Source organism: Thamnophis sirtalis, unplaced genomic scaffold (assembly GCF_051295495.1).
Source record: "Thamnophis sirtalis isolate CommonGarterSnake01/CBP01778 unplaced genomic scaffold, rThaSir2_p1.2 scaffold_13, whole genome shotgun sequence".
NCBI lineage: Eukaryota > Metazoa > Chordata > Lepidosauria > Squamata > Natricidae > Thamnophis > Thamnophis sirtalis.
In genome coordinates, this window is record NW_028261393.1 from 47,412,933 (window position 1) to 47,428,893 (window position 15,961).

Sequence of the window (15,961 nt, forward strand, 5' to 3'; positions counted from 1 at the left end):
GGGAAAGGTGCTTCTTATACTCTGAAAAATACGGTATGTCCCTCTGCCTGGTGTCTTCTGGCCTCCTCAATTTCCCATCATTGCAAGGTGAGCCGGCTGGCTGGGCTAAGATTAGGCCTGAGACGGGATCCGGCTTGCCCAAGAATCGATATGCAAAATAAGAGAGAGGGAAAGGGTGGAGGGGAAAGTGAGAAGTTGCAACTCACAGGCTATCATCTGGAGACAGGTTGTCGTTGTAGAAGGAAGACGTCTGGCTTTCCATCTCCGCAAGCCTACAAGAGAAGAAAACTGTCAGCCTCTGCTTTGCTATCACTTCGGCTGCCATGAAACGGGGAGGGAGGGCATGGTATTTGGGAGGGGTTACTCATTGTGCTGGAGGAAGGTTCTGGAGTTCACCGACTGATCGGACTACGCATGCGTGGGTGTTTCCCGCCAGGACTAACGGCACCGACATTCCATCTTCGTGATGCCTTTTGAAGTTATCTCACACCTGACACTTGCAAGAATTATGATTGGACTGGGACTGTGATGCCAAGGGGTGGGGAATGGGCTATTCTATATATCAATTGCTTTCGCGCCTAAATAATCTGACTTCGCTTCGCTATGCCTTTAATCATTCTTAATTAGTAAAAGTACACTTGATTTCCACACATGGAGTCTTGTGGTCTTTCTTTCCTAATTAATTAATGGAGAGGTGTTGATAAAAACAGAGAGTCCGTAGACAAACGATTAGCCCCCTTGTCATCTAAGCTTCGCATCCTGACGTTTTCGTGATGATTACTAATGTGGATTTTAACAGTTTGTCCCTGTGCTTTTTTCTTTTTTTTACATTGTGGTTGCGTGCCACCCGGAATCACTCTTGGTGAGATGAATTTGATTAAATTATTTGATTAAAGAAAATGGTCTACCGCTTTATCGCCTAGAAGGGACCCGGTAGCTCAGAGGTTGAACTTGTGGATCAGAAAGGTCGGCAGTTCAGCGGTTCGAATCCCTAGCACTGCGTAACCGAGTGAGCTCCCGTTATGTGTCTCAGCTTCTACCAACCTAGCCGTCCGAAAGCAGGTAAAATATGCAAGTAGAAAAACAGGGACCACCTTTGGTGGGAAGGTCAGCGTTCCGTGCGCCTTCGGCGTTTAGTCATGCCGGCCACATGACCATGGAGGCGTCTCTCTTTGGTTTTGAAACGGAGATGAGCACGGCCCCCCTAGAGTCGGGAACGACTAGCACCTATGTGCGAGGGGAACCTTTACCTTACTACCTAGAGTAGACCAGCTGAGTTGGCTGCTTCTTCCTCTACCTTTTTAACTGAGTGTACCATTTCCTTCCACTTACTGTTTGTCCTTGGGATTGGCCCTCTCATTCAGCTGAGGGATCTAATGACCTCAAATCAGAGGTGGGTTCCTACCAGTTCGCACCTATTCGGTAGAACCGGTTCGTCAAATCTACCGAACCGGTTAGAAGAGGTTCCACCAGTGGACCCGGAAAGCAGGCCACACCTACAGAAGAGGGTCCAAATTTTTTTGAAACCCATCACTGCCTCAAATATAATGTCAGACACTTCACTGGCCCCTGATGGGCCACAATGGTTCCTTCCGTGAGAGCTTCCAAGTCTCACCTGCTAGCAAAGTGCTCGATCCGAGAATGGGTGTCAGCATGTGGCAACATCGGAGAAGAGGCTGGCCTGGAAAAAACACCCAAAAGAAGCATAACAATTTAAAAAGACAAATAAGTCGATCAATGAAAACATTTGCTACATTAGTGGGAGATTCTAGTTGGGATACTAGAATTTACCTACATTTTTAACTTATTAAAAAGTTTTTGCATGTTGGAAAGATAAACGCAAAAAGATATAGAATAAATGAGCCGAGGTGGCACAGTGGTTAGGGGTGCAGTACTGCAGGCCACTTTAGCTGACTGTTATCTGCAGTTCAGCGGTTCTAATCTCACTGGCTCAAGGTTGACTCAGCCTTCCATCCTTCCGAGGTGGGTAAAATGAGGACCCGGATTGTTGTTGGGGGCAATATGCTGACTCTGTAAACCGCTTAGAGAGGGCTGAAAGCCCTATGAAGCGGTATATAAGTCTAACTGCTATTGTTATTGCTATTGCTAAAATTATAAAGGAAAAAAGAGCGAATAGACATAATTGGGCTTCCTTCCCCCTCATAATCCATCCCCCTTTTTTTCTTTTTTTTAAAATTTTTTAACGACCCTATAATCCCTTGCAAGGTGGAATTGGGGCAATTGAATGGAGCTGAATGTTTACTGGCTGGATGCCTTTCCTGTCGCCAATGCAGATATTGACTCACATCAGCCGCTACCTAGGATTGAACTCACAGCTGCTTGATTGTGAGGCGAGAGCGCCACCTCTAGGCCACTGCACCGCTCCCCTCATATCCATCCCTTATTAATTGGTAAACCCAGAAATCACCAGTTCCTTCTTATCCATTGGCAGCAAAAAGCCCATAAAAGGTTTCCAATCTTTTATAAAAGAGAAAGCGGCGTCCCAAATGCCCAAACCCAGCTCTGGTTGCTCAGAGGAGCTGGGAAGTGGAAAGCAAGAGGACTTCACAGCTGTCTCTCCACTTTCAACTCACGTTTCGACGACATCTGCCTCCAGCACGGATTGGACCGGCAGGTACCCCCTCTGGGGATGCTTGCTGAAGTACTGCTTGGAACGGAACTTGTTTTTCAAGGTGGTAGCAAAATCCCTCATGTTCTCGCTGGAAGTGGTCTGCAAAGAACCAGGGATACCTTCAGGATTGAGGTCTGCCAAGAACCAGGATTAAGAGCCAGGGACACCTTCAGCCTGGCACTTGGCTGAGTCCAACAGGAGCAGGACAGATCTTTGGGAAGATTATAATCAGGAGATGGGGAAGCCAGGAGTTGTTGAGCTATTCTGAATCCTGGCGAATAGCATCAGCCTTGCAAGCTAATCCAGGCAAGAAGTACATCCAGAAGCACTAGCTCAAACTGCTGATTCAGTTCTACAGAGGAACCATTGAATCTGTCATCTTCACCTCCATAACTGTCTGGTTTGGCTCTCCAACCCAACAAGACAGACAGAGACTCCAGAAAAAACAATGGCTACCAACCTGCCTTCCATTGAGGACCTGTACACTGCACGAGTCAAAAAGGGGGCTGTGAAAATATCTACAGACCCTTCACATCCTGGACATAAATTATTTCAACTCCTACCCTCAAAACGACACTATAGAGCACTGCACACCAGAACTAGACACAAGGAGTGCTTTTTCCTTAATGCCATCACTCTGCTAAACAAATAATTCCCACCACACTGTCAAATAATTTACTCAGACTGTATTGCTATTCTTCTCTCCCTTCCTATTACCTATCGCTTCCAGCTTATGACTATAACCATGCTGCTTGTATCTTTCAATTTATATTGTTTTATTTGTTTCCCAGTACGATTTGATTGCTTATTAGTAACCTATGACTATCATTAAGTGTTGTATCTTTTTATTCTTGACGAATGTATTTTTATTCTCCTTATGTACACTGAGAGCATCTGCACCAAAGAGAAATTCCTTGTGGGTCCAATCACACTTGGGCAAGAAAGAATTCTATTTTATTCTAGCTCTACTTTATTGTAAGTTTACATTAATTGAATCTTGCAAGTTTGAAAGTAGGTCTCTCCCACCCCTTGCCTTTACAGCTCAAGAAACTAAGGGAGGGTCCCTTCTGTGATGTTTGCCACGCCCTCATTCGTCCTGTAGGTTAAGTTGACCCTTAGCCAATTGTGCCCTTGGCTGCAGCTCTTTCCCCTGGACTGCCAAGGTCATTTCCATGGACCATTGTTGTTTTTTAAATTTTTTATTGTTTTTATAAAACAAAAACATAAGAAAAAAAAGCATCATCTTTTGTTACATCTTGTAGAAAGCGTGTCAATTGGTTACAGATACATTTTGTGCGTTTCTTCCACAATCATTACATATACTTCATTCAAATTAAGTTTGTACATTTTAGAATTTATGTATTTTACTATCACTGTACCACAATTTTCATTTGATTACAGTTACTTAAACGTGTTTTTATCTAAAATCATTTATATTTGAAGACACAACCACCTACTGGCATACTTTCGCAATCTCAATGAGTCTGCCATAACTACATCTTTATTGCATATTCTAAAAAAGAGTTAGTTAGTAGGATAACTACTAATATTCTCTCTCCTTTCCCCCCCGCAACTCACAAATTAACGCTTCTGTCCAATTTGCTTTTACTAGTACAACACACCTGTCTATATCATTAAATATTATCCATTAACATTTCCTTGTTATTATTGTAGTTAACTAAAAATTATTTACTATTTATCTCACCTCTCCTCTCCTCAGGCCCAAAAGAGATTATACTGTTATAAACAGCTCTAAACAGAAACTTATTAATAAGATTTATATGTCTTTTCCCTAAATCCAGGATTAAAATTTATTCCAGTTTATTTTACTAATTAAGGTTATCATTTCATTATTATTATCGTAGTTGATTACGTGTTAACAAAATAAACATTTAAAATCTAAGACAGATCTAAGAGATGTTAACATTTCTACTTAATAATCACCAAAAGTACCCATTAACATTTCCTTATTATTATTATAGTTAAAAAAAGGAGTTGTTTGCTATTTGTGTCAATGTCTCCTCTCTTCTGACCCAGATTGATTATACCTTCATAACAAGATCTAAACAAAAATTTGTTCATAAGATTTATAAGTCTTTTCGCCAGATCCCAATTTACAATTTATGACCCGATTATTTATCCTAATTAAACCCACGGACCATTGTTACAAACAGCCCCTGAGAAATGAACTAGTTGTTGATATGATTGGTCAATTTTGAAGTCCGGAGATTCACTAAGCACATTTCAATATTCAGTTTGCTGAGTATTGAATCAATCCAGGATGCCCAATCATCTGAAGTATTGAATTGACAAAGTATTGAATTTCATCGACAAAGAAATAAAGAGAGACTTATACGAAGCCATACCCTTCTGGGATTCGAACCTGGGCTGCTGGCATATTAGGCTAGAAAGGTGTTGTGGCCCAGCAGGAGCCGTTGAAGCTGCAAACAGACTCCAATAGCGAGGGACCTTATGAGTCGGGTCTGGAAGATGTGGAGAACCCTGGACAGGGTTCAGACTCTGAGCAGGGACCAGAGAGACTGGTTGGCCACCAGGAGGCGCCTGAGGCATGGAGCAGCGGTGAAAGCCAAAGGGAGTTGGTCCCTGGCGTCAGGCCCTGGAGCAGAGGGGGGAGAAGCTAAGGGAGTTGGTCCCGGACACCAGGCAAAGACGGGCAGATAAGCGCTGACAGCAACTACGGAGATATAGAAGATAATTGTGGCCAGGTGGTTGTGATTAGGCTCCTCTCAAGAGAGTATATAAGAAGAGACTTTGGGAGGACACTGTTTGCAGGACTCAACTATTATACTAAAGCTGGAGAAGCTCTGGTGTGTATTTCTTATCTGTGGAAGTCTGGGTTGCTGCCAAAGTCTTGTCGGTGTGTTAATTTACTGTGAATAAATTGTCTAGCAGTAATCTTGTGTCGGCATGACTCACCGTACGGAGGGGGGTCAGAACAGAAAGGCATGGCTAGCTGACGAGAGCTAAATAGCTTGAAAAACATCTATACTAGTCTCCCTTTATTTCTCTGGCAGTAAAATAAAAATATAAACATAGTTTATAGTTTGGCGTGGAAGTGACTGCCTGCGAAGTCCCCCTGGATTGGGCCTGAAAGGGCGAAAGCAAAAGCAGTATGCTTCATCCCAAAGTTGGGTAGACAGGTTGCTGTGATATACCAGTTTCACCAGAAAAAAAACACTTCATCTCCAATCCTTATTCTTGCCTTATTCTTTTTTTTTTCATTAAAAAGAGAGATCAAGTAATAAGTAGCGGTTCACCGACAAAAGGGCGAGTGACAAAAGCACGCCCGACTAAACTGTGACGACAAAACTGCGAGTTCTAAAGCGCGCCGACGAATGAGCGCTGAAGCGCGGCGATAGAAGTGTGTTGTAAACCTAACCCTAACCCTAACCCTTACCTTAACTTAAACCGCGCTTCTGTCGGCGTGCTGTTGTCGCCGTGTTGATGACGTCGCATTGATGACGTCGCGGTTTTAGCGCCGCGGTTTTGTCGGCATGCTTTTGTCGTGCACGCATTTGTCGGGTCACAATAAGTAGCAAGTTCTACCCTTAGGCCTATGCAGGACTGCACGGCCTGCCCCATAAGGATGCTAAGCACAGCTTCACTTCGGCATCATCCAACCACCGCACATAGATCTTGGCTGACAATGCCTTCCATCTCTTACCATCGTATAATATTCCATGATGGGATAATGCAGCTTGTTCCCCTTGCTGGCTCGTCCCGTCAAGAAGCAAGCCTGGCAAATGTCCACATTGAACTGCTTGAGGCTGCGGTACCTGGAGCGACCCAAAAATTGTTCCTGGTTAAACCGGCAAACCCAAATATTTTTTTCCCAATATATTTTTATTATTTTTACATTTAAAACAATGCAGTACCGCGAAGTCGAAGTGACCATACATTCACATTATATACAGCTAGTCTCAACCATTGACCATTAGCCTACTTGATACATTGTCAATCCTTCTGTCCAATCACAATATATACAGTTTGTTCCAGTCTTGTCACCTTGTCTTATACCAGTCATAAAATCAAATATTGATGTTCATCCAATGCCTGCACAACCAAAACTCGTCTGAATTGCACCAAACCAGGATAAACAGGACAGACTCTGCAGAGTGGGATGCAATCCAATTTAAACAAACTTTTCAAACTTAAAAATAAATAAATAAATCCAAACCTGTTAAAGCTAATACAGATTTCCCTTCGGATATATTGCTTTTTTTATGTTTTTAAATTGCACCCTGAAATATCGGTTTTCGGAATCGAGATCTGGCAGCGGGATTCTGTTGGAAGCACAGCTGAATCTTTAACAGATTAACAGAGTTGGAAGCATTAGTGGGTTCCTACCAGTTCGCACCTATTCGGTAGAACCGGTTCATCAAATCTACCAAACCGGTTAGAAGAGGTTCCACCAGTGGACCCGGAAAGCAGGCCACACCTACAGAAGAGGTTCCAAAATTTTTTGAAACCCACCACTGGTTGGAAGGTACCTTGCCAGTCATCTAGTCCAACCCACTGCCCAAGCAGGAGACCCTATATCTGCTTCTACTAGGATTGAACTCTCAACCTCCTGATTGTGAGGTTAGAGCTCCCCCTCTAGGTCACCGCAGCATCTTGTCCCTTTGCATGGCACTGCAAGCTTCTCTTCTTGATCTTCTGAAAAACCTGTGCATGGCTAGAAGTACGGGAAGGATCCAACTCAGCTGAAGTTTGGGACATGGAGGAGTAAGAGGCAGGGGATGGGGTGGGGTCTCGGCTTTGTTCTTGTTCCCTGAGGCTGATCAAAGCCGAAAACAGTTGACACTTGGCGACGGGAGAAAACTGACTGCCCCCTAATGACCCATTCCTAACAGCGCTAAGTCTATGAAGGATTTTGATTATGGCAATGAAAAACTTTCTCTCTTATTCAGGGATGTCAAACTCAATTTCATTGAGGGTCACATCAGGGTTGTATTTGACCTTGGGGGGGGGCATGGCCAGGGGGAGCCTGGCCAACTTGGTGTCACATGTCGAGGGCATCTGTGGTGGCCTGAGGGCTCTGTCAGCTAAAATGGGCTCACAAACTCTGTTTTTGCCATGAGAGCCTCCTGCCACTCTCTGCCAGTGAAAAGGGAGCTCTGGGGGGGGGGAGGGGGATGTGCACCCTCCCCGAACTCCGTTTGCACCGGCAGAGGACAGCAGGAGGCCACCGCGGCTGGAAACGGAGCCTGGGAGGGCCCCGCACCGCCCTCCTGAGCTTCGTTTTCACTGGCAGAGGCAGCCCTCTGGGCCACATCTAAACACCCCGTGGGCCAGATGTGGCCCACAGGTCTTCCTTGAGTTTGACACCCCTGCTTTTATTGATTGATTCATAATCTTCCTTGGACTTCTTTCCCTTTAGCTAAAAAAAAACAAAACCCAACAGGGCTATTTAGATTGTTTGGTCTTGTTGCGTCTCCAATCTTAAGAAGTTCTTAAAAAGAAAGAACTTTTTTTTAAACAAAGTTTTTTAATCTTTTGTTACATATTTAAAATTCTTTTGTAAACAGAGTGTTGTTCGGTTTCCCCCCTTTAACATTTTCACATGTATATAATTCATATTCCATTATATTTCCATTTCCCATTTTAGCCATATTATTTTCCCCCATATTTTCCAATTTTAGATCATATATATATATATCTGTGTCTGTGTGTGTGGTGTTATCAGCACAATTGCAATATATATATATATATACACACACACACACACACGTACATACACACGTACGTACATACATACATACATACATAAACATATACATAAAACATGTCATTTTTATCCTTTTAGGGGAAAAATCCCAAATTTATCATTTCATTTCCATCTATTTTCTATAGGTAACACACTGTATATCTTAATCAACATTTTACTTAATAATTTGCACAATTAATAATATTAGTATAGTTCAATCACATCTTAATTAGCTACATACCATTACCATGATTAACATATTTCATTTTATTTTACTAATCTCTTGTTCCTATTTTCTTTTTTCTTTTCCTTCTTTTCCTTCTGAAAAGAAAGAACTTTTGTGTCTCATCCCTTTTTTTTTAACTTCATCCTTTTGTTTAAAAAAACGTCGCAGCTGTCTTGAGGGAGCCTTATGTCCTTTTCAAACTGTTTATCCCTCTACTGCCAAGTCTGGCTCAAACCGAATCCTTTTTTGAATCTGGTTACCTGAAAAGTGACATCAGAGGCACTAAATGCAGACTGGCCACTTAGGGCTATACATTTCTTAGCTGATGAACAGTTTAGATCTATCAAAATGATTGATTCGGCCAGGGGTATTTGAATAAAAAGAGCTGCACTGTTTCACGCTGCTAATGGCTTATGATGGCTACACTTCGGAGCGAAGGGAGATACTGTCGTCAGTTCATAAATCAGAGTTGGACTCCCGAGGTGCAATGAATGCATTTGGCATGCGGGTTTCCAATCATTTTGTGTGCAGCGTTTGAGGCGTGGTTAAGTAAACGTAGAGTTTATCACGTCAACAGCGGATTGGTCTTTCGTCTGGAATTTTGCTTTTAAGTACGATTGCAGCGATGATTTCTGCATGCACAAAGAGGGAAGAGACCCACAATGGAAGAACGGATGGTGAGGTTGATGAAATTGGCAAAATTGACAGTGCTGATTGATCGATTTTAGTTCTATTTGGAAGCCATTTTTGATTTTGATTTTTACTTTTTGTGAGAAACTGTGGAGGAAGGAAATGAAAGACTGATTTGGGGATATCGATGATCAGAGTGATGTGGGATTATAGGAATAACGTAGATTACATGTTAACTGTTTAACTAGCCTTCTTTTCCTTTAGCTAAAAACAAAACAAAACAACAGGGCTATTTATATTGTTTGGCCTTGTTGCGCCTCCAATCTTAAAAAGAAAGAACTTTTGTGTCTCATCCCTTTTTTTAAAACTTCATCCTTTTGCTAAAAATGTTGCAGCTGTCTTGAGGGTGCCATGTGTCTTTTTCAAACTGTTTGTTCATCTACTGCCAAGTCAGGCTCAAATCAAATGCTTTTGACCTGGCTACCTGAAAAATGACATCAGAGGCACTAAATCAGAGGTGGTATTCAGTCAGTTCCGACCGGTTCTAGCGAACTAGTAGCAGAAAGTTTGAGTAGTTCGGAGAACCGGCAAATATCACCTCTGGCTGGCCCCGCCCCCATCTATTCATTGCCTCCTGAGTCTCAACTGATCGGCTGGGTCTTCTTCTGTTGCCCTGCACAGGAGGACGGAACTGGAAAGCAGGTTGGTGGGGTGGGGAGGGAATGGGGATTTTTACAGTATCCTTGCCTTGGAGTGGGGAAGGAATGGGGATTTTGCAGTATCCTTCCCCTGCCATGCCCACCAAGCCACGCCCACAGAGGCGGTAGTAAAAAACAATTGAATCCCACCACTGCACTAAATCCAGAAGGGCAGCAAAAATTGGGATCTTATGTCTCTCATTTGCTGGGGTCGGGGGTTGGTGGGGAGGAGATTAGATGATATTCCCCCCCTTGGAAGACAACTAGTAGTAGTCGAAACAACCAAACTCTGCCCCAAGACAGGAGGAGGGAAGGTGTGATGGCCAAGAGAGTTTTGACAAGAGATGGCGACCTCTGGCCTACATCTAATGGGCCCGGTCATGTTTGCTAGAGGGTCAAACATCACAGAGAATTGTTGTGGCCCAGCAGAAGCTGTTGGAGCTGCAATCAGACTCCGATAGCGAGGGACCCTATGATTCAGCTCTGGAAGATGTGGAGAACCCTGGACAGGGTTCAGACTCCGAGCAGGGACCAGAGAGGCTGGTTGGCCACCAGGAGGCGCCTGAGGCATGGAGCAGCAGTGAAAGCCAAAGGGAGTGTGCCCATGACGTCAGGTCCTGGAGCAGTGGTGAAGATGTCACGCCCTTGAGCAGTGATGAGGGGCAGAGGGAATTGGTCCCGGATGCCCAGCAGAGACAGGCAGATAAGCGCAGGCAACAATTAAGGAGACAAAGGAGATAATTGGACTCAGGTGGTTGTGATTAGGCTCTTCCCAAGAGAGTATATAAGGAGAGACTTTGGGAGGAGGCTGTTTGCAGGATTCAACTATTATACTAAAGCTGGAGAAGCTCTGGTGTATATTTCTTATCTGGGAAGTCTGCCAAAGTCTTGTCGGTGTGTCAATTTACTGTGAATAAATTGTCTAGCAGTAATTGTCGGCGTGACTCACTGTACGGAGGGGGGTCAGAACAGAGAATTAAGCTGCAGCCCGAATTGTATGACTATTACTTCTGCCTCATTAGATCTGCACAGGGAGTAAAAACCAATGGAACAGCTTGCCTTCAGAAGTTGTGGGTGCTTCATCAGTGGAAGCTTTAAGGAAGAGACTTGATAGATGCTTGTTGGAAATGGTAAAAGGTCTCATGCTTGAGGGGGCGGGGGCTGGACTAGATCATGGGTCGGCAACCTTAAACACTCAAAAGAGCCATTTGGACCCGTTTCCCACAGAAGAGAAAACATTGGGAGCCACAAAACCCTTCCCACGCCTGACTATTTCCTAAGCGGCCACAAAACTAGTATATGTAGTTGAATTAAACGTTCTCTTTTCTTCTGGAAGTTTTCTTCTCTTGGATTTAACCATGGTTGGCCTAACGGGGGTTGAAAAGCTCAATAAATCATGTGCCAGTGGGTGTCGCACATTGGTGGATGTAATACATATTTTGAGCAAGCGGGAGCCGCAGCAGAGGGATGAAAGAGCCACATGCGGCTCCAGAACCGTGGGTTGCTGACCCCTGGGACTAGCTGACCAACAAGGTCCCTTACAATTCTGTTGTTATTCTGTTAAAAGGATCTGTTTGTACCCACCAGCCTTCCAGAAGAATTGAAAGACACCCCCCCCCCCCCGTGTTACTTTCCATACCTGAAACCTTTGATGGGACATTGCCTGCAGATGGAGCACTTAGTCTGGTGTTTTACTTGCTCAGCAATGGCTACTCGGTGGAGGACGGCCAGCCACACCATTGACTGTGGCTCTAAGTTTGCCCATTCCAGGAACTGAGCTGCCTCAATGGATGCTTTGCCATTTCCCTAGAAGAAGGAAAGGAGACAATCAAATCCCACAACGTTCAAGCTGTACACTTTTTTCCTCTGAATCTGTAATATAAAACTCCTTTTTTTAGGATCCTGTAATCCCTGAATTCATAGGGTAGAGTCAGGGCAACTGGATAGAACTGAGCATTTATTGGCCGGAGACCCTTCCTGATGCCTACGTGGAGTTCACAGTAGATATTTTTTCCTCCAAATCCAAATCCGTAGCAGCCCATCCCTAATTACATGTTTGTCAAAAGATGATGGCTGCAGTTATCTGATCAAAGTCTTACTCCTTTTTTACATGCGTGTTGCATGCGTGCTGCACGTAAAAAGGTAACAGAGTTCCAATCTGCCATTTTGATTTTTCTAAACTCTCTGCCCACCCCCCGCCCCCACAGACATATACAAATGCTCCTGGGAAAAGCGGAAATAGCTTCACTTACAAAACGGAAACAGCTGCGCACGCTGGGCTCCACATTGCTACCCCCGAAGGCCGCCACTTCCCCCAGCTGTCGCGGGACTTGGATGGCTTCATGGAGCAAGATGCCGAGATGCCTCTGGTCGCAGAGCCCACTGGAATTGGCCACCTGGCTGAAGAGGTCTGAAAACAGGAAGGAAGGAAGGAAGGAAGGAAGGAAGGAAGGAAGGAAGGAAGGAAGGAAGGAAGGAAGGAAGGAAGGGCATGCATCAGAGCTGGGATTCTACTGGTTTGGAATGGTTCGCCTGAACCGATAGCGGAAATCATAGGTGGCCCCGCCCACCCACTCTGGCCCACCCACGCTGTTACCTTCCCTCCAAAGATGGTCCCTATTTTTTTACTTGCATTTTTTATGTGTTTTTGAACTGTTAGGTTGGCAGAAGCTGGGACAAGTAACGGGAGCTCACTCCGTTACACAGCGCTAGGGATTCGAACCACTGAACAGCTGACCTTTCTGATCGATAAGCTCAGCATCTTAGACACTGAGCCACCACATAGTAGGTGGCCCCGCCCATCTATTTAGGCCCTTTGTTTGACAAAAGTGCACACACAGGCTCACATTTGCCAACTGGTAGGGAAGGTAAGTGAATACCACCCCTGGCATGCATAGATTACAGGGAGGAGAGAGAAGAGGAAGAGCAGCTGAAATCACAGCCTTCCCCATGCCATCTTTCCGGTTTCATAGGAAGAAAATAAGCTTGACTCAAACCTATGTCTGAACTGTTAAAAATGCGGAGGAGAAATTTTAGTTCCGCGAAGACTCCAATTCTTTACATTCTCCCTGAACTATAGTCCCAGCTGTCTTTGGGAAAAGACACAATGGCTGATATGTGAATATGCACATATCAAGCACATGTCAACTTTCAAAGGGTATTCAAAGGGTATGCTTTCATTTTTTACTGTTTCACAGCTTGCCAACAGATGGGGGAGGGAGGGAGACGTTGGAATGTACATTCCAGACGATAAAAAGAAACTGTCTCGTGGGAATCAAGGACACGCCAGCAGCTGTTGGCCAGAGGCATGGATGTTTTCCCATAACAACACCTGGACACCTACTTGGACAATGTGACCTTGCATTAATAGGGGGAGGGAAGATTTTATGCTTTAATTATATTGAATTTCAGGGGAATTAACCAAACTTGGTTTTGCTTTCATCCTGTGCCAAAAGGATAAATAAAGCTTTGGATTAAGAGATTGGATCATCTCATCAGTACTTGCTGGGTTGGGTTCGTCAGTAGGAACCATGCCTAAACGCCGAAGGCGCATGGAACGCTGTTACCTTCCCACCAAAGATGGTCTCTATTTTTTTACTTGCATTTTTTATGTGCTTTTGAACTGCTACGTTGGCAGAAGCTGGGACAAGTAACGGGAGCTCACTCCGTTACACGGCGCTAGGGATTCGAACCACTGAAGAGCTGACTTTTCTGATCGATAAGCTCAGCGTCTTAGACACTGAGCCACCACATCCCGTTTGTCGTTCCCTATAGCTCTTGCCTCTTGGTGAAGCAGCTTTCCACCCCTGTCAAAATTAAGAGCCGGAGAGCTATGAAACACGGCTGCCATCCAGACCAAGGACTTTTTCCTTGGATGCAGCTGCCCATGACTCTCATCCTTCATCCTTGCTAAATCTGGAAGCCTCCCCCTCGGATTCCACCAGCCGTCTTCTGCAGAAGTGACTCACACTGGAATTTCTCCTTCACCTCCGTGCCGCAGAGACACGCGATGCCCGTCTTGAAGGAGAGCGCCCGCATCTTCCCGCTGCGCCCACTGAAAGGAAAAGGAGCGGGGTGAAACCTTTGTCCTCTGTTCCCTGATAAAAGCTCCGTCTTTTGCCAGCTAGCCAGAAGAACGGGGAGCTCTAATTTACAAAGCTTCTTTTTATTCCGTCGCCATCTGCCTCTTTGTTGTTTCCATGCATAGTTCTTAGCCTCCCCTCCCGGAACGAGAGAGGAGAGGCCTGGAGAAGCTAAGGAATTCCACTTCGGTTCAAATTCCCCGTGTCTGTTCTGACCCGGGCTTCCTTAGGAAGCAAGAAGCAAAATCTTGGTCCCTGCAAAACCTCTTTTATTTACACCACTGTGTAAATTCCTTTCCTTCACAGACAGCAGAAGTAGCCTGCAATACTGCATTCTAACCACTGGGCCACTGCGGCTCATGCTTCAGACGGGACTTACAGCAGGGGTGTTCAAACGCGATTTCATTGAGGGCCGCATCAGGGTTGTGTTTGACCTCAGGAGGACGGGGTGGGCGTGGCCAGGATGAGCTTAGCCAGCTCGACGTCACTCCTCTTGGGGGTACCTGTGGTGCCTGAGCGCTCTGCCAATGAAAATGGGCTCCCGAGCTCCGTTCTCACCGGCAGAGGGTTGCAGGAGGCCATGGCAGCTGAAAACGGAGCTCGGGAGCTGTTTCCAGAGTCTAAGTACCAGTGGTGGGATTCAAATAATTTAACAACCGGTTCTCTGCCCTAATGACCATCTTGGGAGGTGGGGCTCAGTGGTCAAATGACTGGGTGGGTGTGTCCAACTCAAGGTCACTCGGGTCGATGGACGCTTCGCCTTAGCTGTGACAATGTAATAAGGGTTAACTGGAGAGGCAGTTTCTGTAAGCAGGGCAATAAAGGTTAGGCTAGAAACAACACCAGAATGTTTCCTTCCTGCCTTCCTTACAGGATTAGCCCTGCAAAGTGGAAAAAGCCAAAATGAGATTTCTTCCAACAATCGGTTCTCTGAACTACTTAGAAAGTTACCAACTGGTTCTCCCAAATAGGTGCGAACTGGCTGAATCCCACCACTGCTAAGAACCCAGTGGGCCTCGAGTTTGACGCCCTTGACTTACAGTAATCATCTCATTTTCGCCAGGGGGATGAATGAGGAAATGACTGCTTTTTTCTGAAGTAACAATCAGAGAGAGAGGGAGGGAGGGGGGGGGAAGAGAGGTTTTAACAAGTATTTTCTCTCTGCACAGGTGTCTGTCCCCAGTACCTGTCAAAAACGTTGAGCAGCCAATTCAAGCTCATGTCCACGCAGAGAGGGACGTTGACCAGGATGCCTCTTTCCTCCTCCAGCCGCTCATACAGAGCGGTCAAGCAATGGATCACTTCCACCACGTCCATCACGTGGTCACTGGGCTGGAGCTCATGTTCATTAAACACCTCCAAGGCTGTGGACAACGTCACCAGATCCACTGTGGGGTAGGAAAAAAAAGGAGGGCCCAAACCAGGAGATTATTGTGGGGAGACAAATTGGGGGGGGGGGGGGAGAGGAAAGCAGCCACAACACATCTCAATAGCAATATCACATAGACTTATATATCACTTCACAGTCCTTGGCAGCCCTCTCTAAGCAGTTTGCAGAGTCAGCCTATGGCCCCCAACAACCTGAGGCCTCATTTTACCCACCTTGGAAGGATGGAAGGCTGAGTCAACCTTGAGCCAGAGAAGATCGAATTGCTGGCAATCGGCAAAATTAGCTTGCAACACTGCATTCTAACCACTGGGAGGGTAGGTAGGTAGGTAGGTAGGTAGGTAGGTAGGAGGGAGGGTGGGTGGGAGAGAAGGAAGGAAGGAAGGAAGGACAGAAGGAAGGAAGGAAGGAAGGAAGGAAGGAAGGAAGGAAGGAAGGAAGGAAGGAAGGAAGGAAGGAAGGAAGGAAGGAAGGAAAAGCAGTAGCTATACCATTTCGACTAATGTCATCCGGGAGGAGATGGGTGTGCAGACAAGATAGCACATGTGTACATCTCCTTCAAGGACACATATGAAGTT

The 15,961-nt window shown here is 45.2% G+C and overlaps 1 protein-coding gene across 2 annotated transcripts in view; it reads right to left on the bottom strand.

Moving 5' to 3' along the window:
- Positions 1 to 15,961, bottom strand: part of DRP2 (dystrophin related protein 2) — a 52,691-nt gene that overhangs the window by 9,585 nt on the left and 27,145 nt on the right. The window contains exons 12-19 of one of the 2 annotated variants that reach the window (XM_087728391.1): positions 15,183 to 15,384; positions 13,883 to 13,968; positions 12,167 to 12,324; positions 11,554 to 11,720; positions 6,318 to 6,429; positions 2,595 to 2,731; positions 1,616 to 1,681; positions 207 to 272 (exon numbers count right to left, since the gene is read on the bottom strand). In XM_087728391.1, coding sequence (XP_087584517.1) covers positions 207 to 272; positions 1,616 to 1,681; positions 2,595 to 2,731; positions 6,318 to 6,429; positions 11,554 to 11,720; positions 12,167 to 12,324; positions 13,883 to 13,968; positions 15,183 to 15,384 — 994 coding nt within the window. Of the gene's footprint in view, positions 1 to 206; positions 273 to 1,615; positions 1,682 to 2,590; positions 2,732 to 6,317; positions 6,430 to 11,553; positions 11,721 to 12,166; positions 12,325 to 13,882; positions 13,969 to 15,182; positions 15,385 to 15,961 lie in introns of those variants that run through there. The other variant, XM_087728392.1, reaches the window with a different exon arrangement.